General features: G+C 44.5%; 1 protein-coding gene across 1 annotated transcript in view; it reads right to left on the bottom strand.

Annotated features, from left to right (window-relative positions):
- CTNNBL1 (catenin beta like 1) overlaps positions 1-14,249 on the bottom strand; it is a 108,747-nt gene that overhangs the window by 80,367 nt on the left and 14,131 nt on the right. Inside the window, exons 2-4 of the mRNA XM_030532901.1 lie at positions 11,790-11,978; positions 9,416-9,522; positions 4,283-4,422 (exon numbers count right to left, since the gene is read on the bottom strand). Coding sequence (XP_030388761.1) covers positions 4,283-4,422; positions 9,416-9,522; positions 11,790-11,978 — 436 coding nt within the window. The remainder of the gene's footprint in view (positions 1-4,282; positions 4,423-9,415; positions 9,523-11,789; positions 11,979-14,249) is intronic.

The raw sequence follows: 14,249 nt of genomic DNA, 5'->3' as shown, positions 1-14,249 counted from the left end.
ATCCTCCCAATGATACCATCGCTAACTTGGCATAGCATGCACCCCACGAACAAGGCCGTAATATGACGATGGAATGATAACCGTTTTCTGCCTGGCCCAATTAGGACAGCATGCGTCTATAACCATGCACCCCACAGGAAAACTGCAAAAATCCTGCCAGCCAATTTTAATTCATTAACACTGGGCTGTATAACACATGGTTCTTTTGACAGCTACATAGCTCTTTAGTACAGCCAGACGTATTCCCTCTCATTAGACCAACTTTCCTATTCTCTCAGACACACCGATCAATCCTGCCCAATTCCCACTAGGACAGAACAAGAAATCCAGCTGTCAAGATGTCCTACATAGCAAGATTCTGAAGGATCTCTTTAAAATCCACAGGCTAATAAACTAGGCATCCATTTATGTAAGAATGGAAATGTATTTTTATATACTTCATTATTTAATAAGGTTACAGTCCTGACTTAACCAGACCCAGGAAATTCTGTAATACGACTGCCATTTCATTCCCACTTCAAACTGCTACATCCAGGCACTGCAGAATCCTCAGATCAGTAAGTGATAGTACCTACTTCACATGCAGCAGCACCCATCTAAGGGGGTGAGTTTGGCATGAGGAGATATACCTGCACTAGCTTTAATCTGCCTAGCACGGGCAACAACAGCACTGCAGATGGGGTGGGATGGACCCTGCTGAACCCATGCTGCCACGTCTACACAGCTATTGTTACCCATGCTAGCGAGACTGAGGCTAGCACAGGTATCACCTGCCTGTGCTACAATCGCACCTTCACCTGTAGAGTAGACCTACCCTTACTGAGGTGAGACTAGTTTTGCTGATACAAAAACACAGGTTATGCTCGTAAAACATCAAAGTCAGGCCTCTGCTCACCTAAACATATAACACTTTACAGCGCTGCAACTTTCGCGCTCAGGGGTGTGAAAAAACACCCCCCTGAGCGCTGCAAGATACAGCGCTGTAAAGCGTCAGTGTAATCAGGGCGGCAGCGCTGGGAGCGGGGCTCCCAGCGCTGCATGCTACACCCGTAAGGGATGTGGTTTATGTGCAGCGCTGGGAGAGCTCTCTCCCAGCGCTGCCGCTCCGACTACACTCACACTTTGCAGCACTGCCGGGGCAGCGCTTCGAAATTCCAAATGTAGCCATACCCTAAGTAAAGTTTTGAAGTGTTTAAGTGACTTAGGAGCCCAAACCCATTAAAAGCCAGTGACAGGTTCCTAGGTCACTTTTGAAACAGTCACTTGAAACAGTCACCTATACATTTACCACTAAAGACAACACCAAATTGCTAGTGCTAAAGAAACTGAAATCCTCTAGCCACGTAAGAAATGCACCATGGCACATGCAGGATGTTTTCCCTGCGGCTACCTGTGATTGTGCTGCAGTCTCTCTAGTGGTCAGGATAGTGGAGCTTCTATGGCACTTCCATCCATGGAATCTCTACGGAGCCTGCCAACAAGGATGCCAGTTGTGCAGGCGAGTTCAGGACAAAGGAAAAGGCTTCTCTGGCTCTCCTGACTTTTGCTAATTTAAGTCACAGCCTAGTCATTATCTTTTACTCACATCTTTTGCACTAACTCAGTTCAACAGCTACCTAAACAAATCACCTGGGATTCATCCCCACACCTCTCCATCCCTTCCCTACATTAGCCCCTCCAAGGCACTAATCTTAATGAAGTGTGAAGAACCTGTCCTTTGGTGTTCCCTTTGGAGAAACTATTTTTAAACCTTATCCTGTTTAGTTTTAGTAAAGCCACCAGGAGACCTGAATGAAGAGCCCTATTTCCTGTATGTCTAGGAGCTTCGTTTCAATAGTTTTTGCATTTTTGGCTTGAGCAATAACCTAGCACAGAGAGAAGTGCTACTGCAGCCTACAGTCTGCTTCCAACACATCTGAAAAGATTTCTACAAACCTGTAACAAGAAATACGTTTTCTCCCAGGTTTACAGCTCGCAGGCCAAATTTCTGCCCCCAAACTAACCGACAAACAAGTTTTGACTCCTTTACCACAAAAAAAAGGGGAGGGGGAGAAGCTAGCAGTGTAAATACTGACAAGCCCTTAACAAGTGATCCCAAGACACATCTTTTTATGGCTGAAAGGACAAGACAAGCTGTGTTCCCATATGCTCCAGCTCTTAAGGTCACCATGAACCAGCCCTCTGATCCCAGTCAAAATCCCCATAGTTTATGTTTTCCCTAAGAATGACAAATTCAAGATAACCTTTCAGTGCTCTGCACATTGTACACAAAAAGCCTGAGGTCTCTGGTGAAGGTATAAAATATTAAATCATGATGTCCAAGAAACTGGTTATGCATGGTAGGCATTTCCAGCTGTACAACAGTAAATTGTTAACAACCTTATACTTGAGAATAATTTCTATTACAGATCGCAGATAAGACAGCAGCGGTGTTGGCTATTTTGCAGAGATCAGCATTCTAGCAGACCAAGGTTATGTTAGATGCAAGTTAAAATAGTCAACCCTGTAAATAGCGCTCTCTGATGAAAACTGCAATGTAATGAGATTTTAAAAATATGTTTTTATAATACCATCACTATATCTATTTGCAAAGATTGTATCATTTTTAAAAAAATATATAGTGCCTTAAATGCAAAAAAAAAGATTGCTAAAGAGAAAAACGACATCCTTAAATCAAACAATAATAAATATTTAGCATTTTTACAGCACTTTTAACCTGGAAATCTCAAAGGGCCTAAGAAAAGTGTCAGGCATTATCATCTGCTTTTTCACAAATGGAAAAAAGGAGGCGGAGAGATTGCAAGTGACTTGCCCAAAGTCATACAGCGAGCCACTGGAAGAAACCCCTGGTCTCATTTCCCAATCCAGTGCCCTATCCTTGGACCAGGCCGCCTCATTAATTCACTAATGCTAGTTCAAACACAGTACATGCAGCCTCCCTCCGGAATGGAAGAGGGGGAAGCCATTACATGATTTTCAGTTAGGTTAAACTAGTCTTTGCCTCTCATGCACATCACTGGTAAGCCAAATATCTTGTGTCAGTCTGCTCCTAAGCTGAAGGTCAGATGTCCTGGCAACAAAAGGGAATAGTGCAGTTATGGTGCTTCTGTTCAGGACAGACAAACCACTGGGACACAGCAGACATAGGCCAAAACTGAGGTTCTCTGGTAGAACCTTTGGGGAACAAGGACTGGAATAAATAGCATGAATGGATGCATGCTAGCATTCAGCTGCCATATCCTCAGCAGCATTTGTAAAGGAAAGTGCACTGCATGCTTGTCTGTGATTAGCCCTCCACTTTACATGAGTGCCCAAACAAAACCTTTAAAAATGAAATTAAGGCTAATTCCTCAAATGAGATGACATGTACATTAACAGCTCGGAAGGGGAAAATAAGGACACTGAAATGTTCAGGAGAGAGAGTAGCTGAGTAAAGAAGGGTTTCAGGTGAAAAAAAAGATGATGCAAATTTAAAGCGGTGGGAGGGAAGAGAAAAAAATATCTAGCAGTTGTGACAAAGTTCCTCCTTTACCTTGGTGGGTCCTGCGCTTATTGGCAGATTTGCTCACCTCAGTGATCTTCCTCTCTGGTGGAACCCACAGTCTGGGTCAACTCCTCCTGTGTCTGATCAGGAGTTGCGAGGTTTGGGGGGAACCCAAGCCCGCCCTCTATTCCGGGTTCCAGCCCAGGGCCCTGTGGATTGCAGCTGTCTATACTGCCTCCTGCAACTGCTGCATGACAGCTACAACTCCCTGGGCTACTTCCCCATGGCCTCCTCCAAACACCTTCTTTATCCTCACCACAGGACCTTCCTCCTGGTGTCTGATAATGCTTGATTGTCTGATAATTCCTCAATCCTCCAGCAGCACAACCTCTCAGTCTCAGCTCCTTGCGCCTCTTGCTCCCAGCTCCTCACACGCACTTCCTCTCCTCTGGCTCCTTCCCGCCTGACTGGAGAGCGATTTTTTAACCCAGGTGCCCTGACTAGCCTGCCTTGATTGGCTGCAGGTGTTCTAATCAATGTAGCTATCTCCACTGCCTTCTAGAAAGATCTTAATTGGCCCCAGGTGCCTTGATTAACTTGGAGCAACTGCCATTTGGTTACCATGGTACTAGGGATCTGTTTAGCCTGGGGCTAACATACCTGTTCCTCAGTACTTTACTGTAACCATCTGGCCTTGCCCCATCACACAGTCTGTGTGAAAATGGAGCACAAGAGATTGTGGAGGTGCCTGCAGAAAGCCTAACCCCTGGGAGACGTGTTCTAACACTAAAAGGATATCTGTATTATCATGTCCAAGCAGCCCTAGGAGAGACTGCACAGCGTTCAGCTCCACCAGCAGGTGGTAAAGATCAGGCATGGTCGCAATCACATGCATTTCTTGAATGATGTCATTTAAATCCAGCTCAGACTCCATGAACCTGTGGACAGAAGCAGGGCAAAATTGGTCAGTGGTAATATAAGTGCATCAGCTATTCTCACAGCAGAACACAGGCCTTCCCAACACTGAGAACAAAGCAGCCACACAACCCACCAACCAAGGCTCATTCATCCAGGCATCACAGTGCCCCAGTATTTCCAATTCCTCGTCCCGAGTTTCCTACAGGAGGTGTGGGAGCTTCAGGGGTGAAAGTAACTGAACGGACTTACTGATACGCCGGAGTCCTGAGTGGTGGCATGACCTCAACCAGAAGAGGTGTGGTCTTTAAAGATTGCAGAGGCAGCTGGGAGCTCCGGGGCTGTGGGGCAAAATAAAGGGCCCGGGGCTCCCAGCAGCGGCAGGAGCACTGGGCCTTTTAAATCCCAGCCCGATCCCAGCTGCTGGGCTCCGGTGAGGATTTAAGGGCCCAGAGGCTCCGGCCGCTGTGGGGAGCCCCAGGTCCTTTAAATCACCGCTGGGGAAGCCGGTCCAGTCCAGCACGGCGTACAAGCTCTTGCCAGTACACTGTACCGGACCATACCAGCTTACTTTCACCTCTGGGGAGCTCCCAGGTGGAGCTCTTAACTACAGCACAGCATTCCTGTGAAATCTGAGGGCTTGTCTACATCAGAAAGTTGCAGCGCTGGTGAGGGAGTTACAGCGCTGCAACTTAGGAGGTGTACACATCTGCAGGGCACCACCAGCGCTGCAACTCCCTGTTTGCAGCGCTGGCCGTATTCCCGTTTTGTCTCGGGTGTAGAGGATCCAGCGCTGGTGATCCAGCGCTGGTAATCAAGTATAGACACTTACCAGCGCTTTTCTTGACCTCCGTGGAATAAGCAGGTATCCCAGCATACCTGAGGAAGCCTCTGGTAATCAAACTGGTCTCCTTCCCCAGCTTGCTCTCGCGTTCCCCGAACCCCGAGCAAGCAGGTCTCCTTCCCTGCGGTTTGCAGGGTGGTTCGGGGAACGCGAGAGCAAACCGCGGCGAAGCTGGTCTCCTTTCCCGGTTTGCTCTCGCGTTCCCCGAACCCCCCTTGAAGCCGCCCAACAGCGCTGCAGTGTGGCCACATCTAACACCACTTGCAGCGCTGGTTGCTGTAAGTGTGGCCACTCTGCAGCGCTGGCCCTATACAGCTGTACTAATACAGCTGTAACAACCAGCGCTGCAAAATTGTAGATGTAGACATGGCCTAAGTTGTGCAAAGGAGATGTGCCCCTGGGCAGGGAGTTAGCATTTTGTTTACAAACAGAGGCAAGGTGATTAAGATAAGAAAGGGCTGGTGATTAAATGAAGGGTATGGAAGTTTAGCTTGTAAAAGAGGAATCCCTCAGTGGAGGGGGGGAGAAGGAGGAGGGGTTGTTTTAGAGAGAACAGGAGATTCAGAAAAAATACAGGTTTCAGAGGGGTAGCTGTGTTATTCTGCATCAGCAAAAACTATGAGGAGTCCTTGTGGCACCTTAGAGACAGAGGCCTTGGCTACACTCACACTTTACAGCGCTGCAACTGGGGTGTGAAAAAACACCCCCCTGAGCGCTGCAAGATACAGCGCTGTAAAGCGTTAGTGTAATCAGGGCAGCAGCGCTGGGAGCGTGGCTCCTAGCGCTGCACGCTACACCCGTAAGGGATGTGGTTTACATGTAGCGCTGGGAGAGCTCTCTCCCAGCGCTGCCGCTCTGACTACACTCACACTTCAAAGCGCTGCCAATTCCAAATGTAGCCATACCCTAACACATTTATTTGGGCATATGCTTTCGTGGGCTAAAACCACTTCATCAGATGCATGGAGCGGAACATACAGTAGGCAGGTATACATGAAAAGATGGGAGTTGCTTTATCAAGTGGGGGGTCAGTGCTAACGAGACAATTCAATTAAAGTGGAAGTGGGCTATTCCCAGCAATAGAATACAGCAAAGCACTGAGCCTAGGTTATATTCAGAAAAGGGGGTCTAATATTTATTAAATCCTCTTTTTTTTTTTTTTTTTTTTTACATAGGAATCAGATACAGTGCTCCTATCAGCTAATTTCTAAGTTATTATCTGCAAAAACAAACAAACAAAAAAATAACCTAGCGTTTTCAGGTGCCTAAGTAGCCCTTGGAGTCACAGTTAAAGTTGCCTCCTGGCCACCAAATATGAAATAGCGCCCCTGCTATTCTGCTCACATCATCACCAAGTCAGTCACTGGATTCAGAACTCACTGCAAAGAGTGTGTCCCTCATTTCGTCATATCACTGCACATGGGCCCCGAAAGCATTTTATGATGTAGCATTCCTGCCCTCTCTAATTTATGTATATCACTTTAAAAGAGTAAATGTGCAGGCTAGTTCCTGCATAGAGAATTCTTCTGCTGACTCATCTTAATGTTAACGTGTGTGGGTTATATTAGCTCCAGTAAGGGTACAAGAGGACTTGGGTGTCTGTCTGAGACAGGGAGAATAGGAGCAGGGGCAGAGACCTAGCTCCAGCCACCTTAGGAGAAAACAGGCAGAAAGTTTACTTTAATTTAAGTTAAATAAAGGCAATTCCAAGAAAACAGGTACGTTTGAATCAGACCCAGCGTCCCTGTACTGGTGTGAGGAAAGGGGTGGGGATATCACTTGTTACATTGAACTTCTCACCTCTTGCTTCAGATTCAGAAAGAAGGGTTTTGTAAACTGGCCTTGCTGAACCGAGTCTTTTCTTCCCACTTTAAGCAAGCTCTGACCTTCAGAAGGGATTGTCTTGGGGTATTAGACTCCCAGACGTGTGACTCATCAGTCAGGAGAAAGGGTCAAGCTAGAGGGCAAACACATAGTACCAAGTACCAACACTGCCTGTTAAAACTAGAACTCAAGACTTGCAAAAGGGACATGGATTCAGCCTGACATATCACAGAATATTTCTTTTGCTATCAGAACTCCTTCTCCGCTTAATGTGGCAGAGCACATATCAGCAGGGCCTGCAAAGTTCAGGACTGGGAGAAAAGCAGCAAAAACTAATGAGTAGTGACTGCAGCCACAGACACACAAAGATTTCAATCCAAGAGCCTTGGACTAACTGTGGGAGGGAGCTCCCTGTGTTCAAACAACTGCAGTTCTGAGAACAAATACTTCATAGGAAGAGTCAGATTATCAACAGATTTGAACCACTCATTTTGCTCAGCGTAGAGTCTTTTGAAAGTTCCCATGTTGTGAAGCAGGATTCCCTTCACATACACACTTGGTAGTACAGTTACATGATTTGGCTGTGCTGAGCGTATCATTTAGGATACACCCTTAAATTCATGGTCATCCCTTCACCTTCTGAAATGCCTGGCACCTACATTTATTAGGTAAACAGAGCCCTCTTTAGACTTTGGGGCTGGCAAGGTTAGAAATCATGGAAAGGAAGGAGCATCAAAGTGTGGAGAAACTGAGGGGAAAGTACTAACAATGAGGAGAGATCGGTGAAAAAAAAAGGACAACAAGGAAAGGCCAAATTCAAAAAGAAAAGAAAAAAGTGCTTTCAAGAGAAAGTTTTAGACGGACAGTAGAAATGGGTGAAGAATTATAGCATGGGAGCTGAACATCCTGAGAGGCACAAGACATCAGTATAGAGAGGAAAGTGAAGAAGTGGGAGAGAGCAACAAATGAAACAGTACGTGTTACAGGAAGTCTGCCTGAGAGCATTCTGTAAAACCCTGATAATGGCAGTCTGGACATTCTAGCCCAAGTCCATCTGACTTTCCAGGCAACAGACAAGAAGACCATCTGCTCCTAGGGGACCAGCTGGGCACTCAGCACTTTTGAAAACTAGGTCTTTATTGGGGTGTTTAAAAAAGACCTTGCAAGCCTTACTTTAAGTCCCATTTTTTTAAATCTTTGCCCAAAAATAGAATACAAACTAGCAGATTTTAAATAATCTAAGGTATTATTAGTAACATAGCAAGGAATTTAATATATTTTTAAATAAAATTCAACCTGTCCTCCTCTTATTCACAGCATAGCCACTACCAGCACGAGTCTCAGCAATTCCAATTTTTAAATTAAAAATGTTGATTTCTGTGAGGCTGCACTCTATATGATTTTATGAAAATATGCTTATGAGTGTAAATATAATATAACTGGATTATGCTTCATGGAAAAGGTCTCTTGTAAAGTATCATTACAAACCTTATAATCCACTGAATGTGATCATCCTATTTGTATGAATGTTTCATTCTTGTAGCTGAAACTAGAAATATGAAATATAACTCTGAGGGCCTATCGTAATTATGCAAAGTGTGGGCCATTAAAGGCGGTTTGGAATCTTGATGGCTCCCATTAACCAGGACAATTGTTTTCTTACTGTATTAGGCATAGACTTGCATGTTCTATTTTATTTTGCTTAGTAATTCACGTTATTCTGTCTGCTATTACTTGGAGTTACTTAAATCCTACTTTCTGTATTTAATAATATCATTTTTTACTTATTAATTAACCCAGACTATGTATTAATACCTGGGGGGGGGGGGAAACAGCCGTGCATGTCTCTCTACCAGTGTTATAGAGGGTGAACAATTTATGAGTTTACCCCGTATAAGCTTTATACAGGGAAAACGAATTTATTTGGGGTTTGGATCCCATTGGGAGCTGGGCATCTGAGAGTTAAAGACAGGAACACTTCTTAACCTGGTTTCAGTTAAGCCTACAGCTGTTAGGGGACGTGGTTCAGACCTGGGTCTAGGTTTGCAGCAGGCTAGCGGGTCTGGCTCAAACCAGGCAGGGCACTGAAGCTCCAAGCTGCCAGGGCAGGAAAACAGGAGCAGGAGTAGTCTTGGTACATCAGTTGGCAGCTCCCAAGGGGGTTTCTGTGATCCAGCCCCGTCACATTTCAAACACAATTTACAGGTCATACCTGGCAATAACTGTCTTTAATCACATGATCTTTCACACAACTGAACCTGCCTCTCTGATGAAGAGATTAACTTTGGGCTCAAGCAAGGAGGGAAGGCTCACAGTGAGTGAGACAGAGGGACTGCACATGACCTTACTTTTCTGGATTATCTGGGAACTTAATCCGCAGCTCTTGGTTTTTGTAAGACCTCTTCTCAAAAGTGAGAATCATCTTCTTCACCGAACTTTCATCCAGAGGCTCATCCTAGCCAAACAAAACAAATATTGCTCAGCTTTCAGAGATGGACGCAACACCAACCTGGCAATAAGTAAGAGTAACCAACAAACTGAACGAGTCCTGGCTACACCTGTGATATAACAGTAACCAGGAGCAAATGGCAATCAGACAAGGAAGCTCACCAAAAGTCTCACTGCAGAAGGCTGACATAGCCCTAGCGTGAGCCACATTTTCAGATTAAGCAAGTCCAGTTAGAAAAAAATGTTTCCATGAGACCTACAGAGACTGTCTGCATAAACAAGGGCATCTACTCAGTAAATAAAAAAGCTATTTAATGGCACTGACATGAACTAAGCTACCAATCAGGGGACTTAGATTCTAAAGGGATTTTTTAAATTCTAGCATCTTGGGCTATGGGAAAAACAGAATGCTTGGATGATATTCTTGTTGCTAGAGACTGGGAACTTGCACACTACATGATTCCCAAGATTCTAGCCAATCAACAGGGCTTTTGCTTGATCCATTCATCCTCCAACTCAAACACTAAGGAAATCCCGCATTATCTGTCTCACCATCAACCACAGCAGCAGTAGCAATAGCTCAACATCAGAAAGTAGAGGGAGATTTCAGAGATGAACGTTAGAAATGATGCCCCCAAAGGACAATGATATTTTACAAACCCACATGATTCCACTGTGGCAAATGTCACTTGTTATTCATCAAACATGAAACAGTTACTTCCTGATGTCTATCTCCTGGATTTATAGCAACCCGTTTGTTAGATTTATACAATTATCTTTTCCCTGCCCCTTAACAGAAGGGCCAGTCCCGCACTGGGTCTCCGTCTCCAAGACTTGAAATCATTTACCCTTGATAGCTGTGTGACAGAGACGGCAATATCCTGCAAAATCCTTGAAAGACCTTTATTAAGTTTATGTATTACTGCGGGCTGGGATTGTATGTAACCTCTCTAGTGGGGAGACATAAGAACCGGGAGTATGGACTTCTGGGACAATAGGGGTTAAGTGGATTTCCAGAGGAATACCTAGTTAATGCAAATTCCCCAACTTCGGTTACGCCTTTTGAAGTTACCGAGTATCTATTACAAAAGTCCAAGATCAAAGGCCCAAGCTGTATAAAGAAAGGACTGAACTTCTCAGCCTTTGTTCTGGTTCTAAGGCAGGTGAACTTGTAGCCATGGGGAAAACCCAGCTGTGGGTTTGGAAGGACTAAAACCTACTGAAGCCCTAGGATGGAGTTGATGTAATCTCTGGTAAGATTTTTAGCATGTCTGTACGAACTTACATTGGTTTTTACCTGTTTCTCAGTAATGTTTTTACCTTAAGATTAAACATGCAGTGTGACAACTTATACCTGTGAGCAATACACCGGTCATTGCCTTCAGAGAGAAAGCACAGTGCAGGAGCCAGTTGCCAAGGATATCACAGTGCAATACTGGGAACTGTGCAGCATTAAAACTTCGGATCAAAAGGGAATGAGGCCCAGGTGAGGTGATAGCTAGGAACCATAAGCCTTTAAGTGAGTGCCCTTGGTGAAAGCAGGTGCAGTTGCCCTGAAACTGTGCCAAGCTGCTACCCTAATCCTGTGGCCAAGTCCTTCCCCCTACAGAAGGTGGTTTGCTTCTTTGCTGCTGCACAGCTAGCAAGAGAGGAAGGGTGGGTGAAGCTATGAGGCTGAGAGTACCTATGAAACTAATGGATTTAGAAAATTAATAAGAACCCAGAAGCTACTTCTGGACACAAATTTTAGAAGTAGACTCAAGTAGTTTACACCTAAAACAGAGACTTTATATTTTGAAAGTTTTTTCCAAGCCTTCTTAGGATCTTTTGTTCATTATTTCAGAAGCCCCTTTTTAAAATGAGTGTATTCCCGGAAGGGTTAGAAATGGAAACAATAGCCCCATGATGTTCCGAGCCCCAGGAATTAAAAATGACCAGTTAGTTTCAGCATCCAAGCAGATTGAAATGTAAATCTTAGGTAAATGATTGTGTCATTCATTTTCATATTTTCCATTCTTAAAGTGGTTAAGAAAACAGTCTCCTTTTTTCCTCCAAATATTTGTACTGCAGAGTAGGCTGATAGGTAGGTACAATTAGGACTGTCAATAGGATTTATGGTATTGAAAGTGTCTTCCTTAAAGGGGGGACAGTTTTGGGCCCAGACAACTTTAAAGCCCCCATATTTTTCTCATTAAACTTATGGAAAAGGCTCTGATTTGAATAGAGGCGACTACATCTCAGGCAGCCCATCCCCACAGAACACTGGAGATTTACCTCCTCTTCTTCCTCTTCTCCCTCCTTGTCAACCATCTGAAGAAGTTTTTTTTTCTCATCATCAGTTTCTTCCAGTGCAGCAGCTTCTTCTTCTCGGTGGCGACTGCGCTCCCGTGCACTGGCTTGTTTCCGCCGTGCTTTGATATCCTCATCTTCATCATCACGGGGCCTTTTTGTCCCTCTGTTGGGCTGAGGTAAGAGAAAGAGGAAATGAAGCGAGTGAGCCAAGAACTTTTGCCTCCCTTTATCTCAGAGCCCCAGAGACAAAGCTTATTTATTTTAAGCACAGTTAATTAGATTTGCTTACAATATTTTTACCAACTTTGAAAATTGAAATAGAGATTACTTTAGTGATGTTTAATATCATATAAATAGATGACTAGTACCAGCAAGAGCTGTGTCAACCTTCTTCCCTACATTGGCTCATGAACATCCATTAGGACATCACATCCTTATCATGCAAAACCCCTGGAACTTCACATCCAAGCAGGATTTAGTGACCAAGCTGACTAGGGAATGGTTCTATGAAATGGATAAATTTTCACTTGGCTCACAAGTGATACAAGTCCTTGGTTCCCAACTCTCAGATGACTCCAGGGTCTAGAGGTGAATTCACGGAATTTCCAATACTGCACCCTCGTCTTCTGACTCACCTCGTGAAGACTGAATTCTGAATTATTTTCCGCACCCAAAATCCACTTGGGTTGGATGCCCAATTAACGCAGAATCAGGCTCATCATTTGCACACCCAGGGCAGTATTAGGCCTGTATACTGCAGTTCAGCAGCGGCAGGACATGGGAACTACATGCGCACAGTATGTTTGATTGCAACTGCCTGTTATTTTCATCCGCCGTTCCCATTCACTCGGCAAAATTAAAGTGGACCCACAGAGGGAAAAAAGGGCATAGTACTTTTTCTTCTTTAGGGTGGACAGAAAAAGCCTGAAAGTTCTTGGGTTGGGATTTTAAGGAAAAAAAAATTTACTCCACCCCTTAAGAGATAGGAAGGTTAAGTCCTGTCTCCTCTGCCTTTTGCTGGAAGGAAAGGGAGATGGAATGAGAGCTCTCAGCCCTATATTGAAGGGCAGCAGCTGATTCTTTCACAAAAATCTTTTCTGCCAACTGTTTAACAGGTGTCTATGTAAACTAGGTATTAATTTAAAGAAAAATAACTAAAAATTCCTCTCCTTTGCCAGCTGCTCAGGTTTTGGTTCCTTGATATTTGTGATATGATAACCCTATTAGTCTATCTTTCTCCCATAGTTTTCCACCTAACTTTCTATTGCACAAAGCAGATCTTTTTTCTGAAAAATCCTCTTTGGCCTTCTTAAGAGATCAAAAACACAACTCTCTCCTTTGCTGTTCCTTTATCTACAATCTCAAAATCACAGCTCACTTCCACAAAGGTAGCAGCTACTGTTTCAATGCAATCAGGACTATTCCTGACTTTGAGGATGGAGAATTGTAAATAAATTGAAAAAAAAAAATCTTTTGAGAAGAAAAAGTGGAAGTGTCACTCTCTTGCCAGGTCCCATAAGAGCACAGGCTTCCAAGTGGGAATTTTCAGCTCCACAGCATGTTGGGAACCATAGCCCCCAGGAGGCACTAATTCTTTCAGGCTCATAAGACAAGACCTGCTGTGATTTTGATTAAAATGCGTATACTACTGCAGACCAGCTACGACACTGTCTGTGCAAAATCCAAAGAGCATTTCATTTATTTTCAGAGATTCTGTAGAGTTTAAGGGACCATCACATCATCTAGTCTGATCTCTTGTATATATCACAGGCCGTTCCATTTCACCCACACACCCGTGACTTTAGTTAGCCTAAGCATTTCAGTCCACAGGAGACCAAACTATTGTGTCCACTGGCAGAGAACACGAGAGTCCAAGGTGCTACCAATGGCCAAGGCCCAATGACAGGAAATTGTTTAGCTGAGATACCCACAGGATCCTAGCAGGCAAACCACACTCACTGCTGCATATGAAGGCAAAAAAAACCCTAAAACAAACCAACATCCCAGCCAATGTGGTTTAGTTGGAAGGAAAGGGGATGTTCCCCATCCCAAATCTGGCAAGCAGTTTGACTCTGAACATATACAACATCCAGCTTCCCATCTCCAACTGTGGCTAATCTTCGATGCCTCAGAGGCAGACAAAACCCCAGAATGCATCTGGCCAACTGTGCATCTGAGGAGGGAATAGGTGAGGGGATCCTTCCTGATCGCTGCAGGTGAATGGGATGAAATGAAGCATGAGATTTGAGTATAGTCACTGTCCTAACGTAGTGCTGAAAATGTTAGGAGCACATTAAGGGACAATGCATGCAATCCTGTTCTTCCCAAGGCCCTGAAGGACAGGGATAAACAGGGGAATTCGTAGGATCCAAGGCCAGAAGGGACCTCCATGACCATCAAGCCCAGACACACACACGGTCCACAGAATTTCTCCCAAGAGCT

Source organism: Gopherus evgoodei, chromosome 14, assembly GCF_007399415.2.
Source record: "Gopherus evgoodei ecotype Sinaloan lineage chromosome 14, rGopEvg1_v1.p, whole genome shotgun sequence".
In the NCBI taxonomy this organism is placed as follows: domain Eukaryota; kingdom Metazoa; phylum Chordata; order Testudines; family Testudinidae; genus Gopherus; species Gopherus evgoodei.
This window is presented reverse-complemented; position numbering and strand designations above follow the sequence as displayed.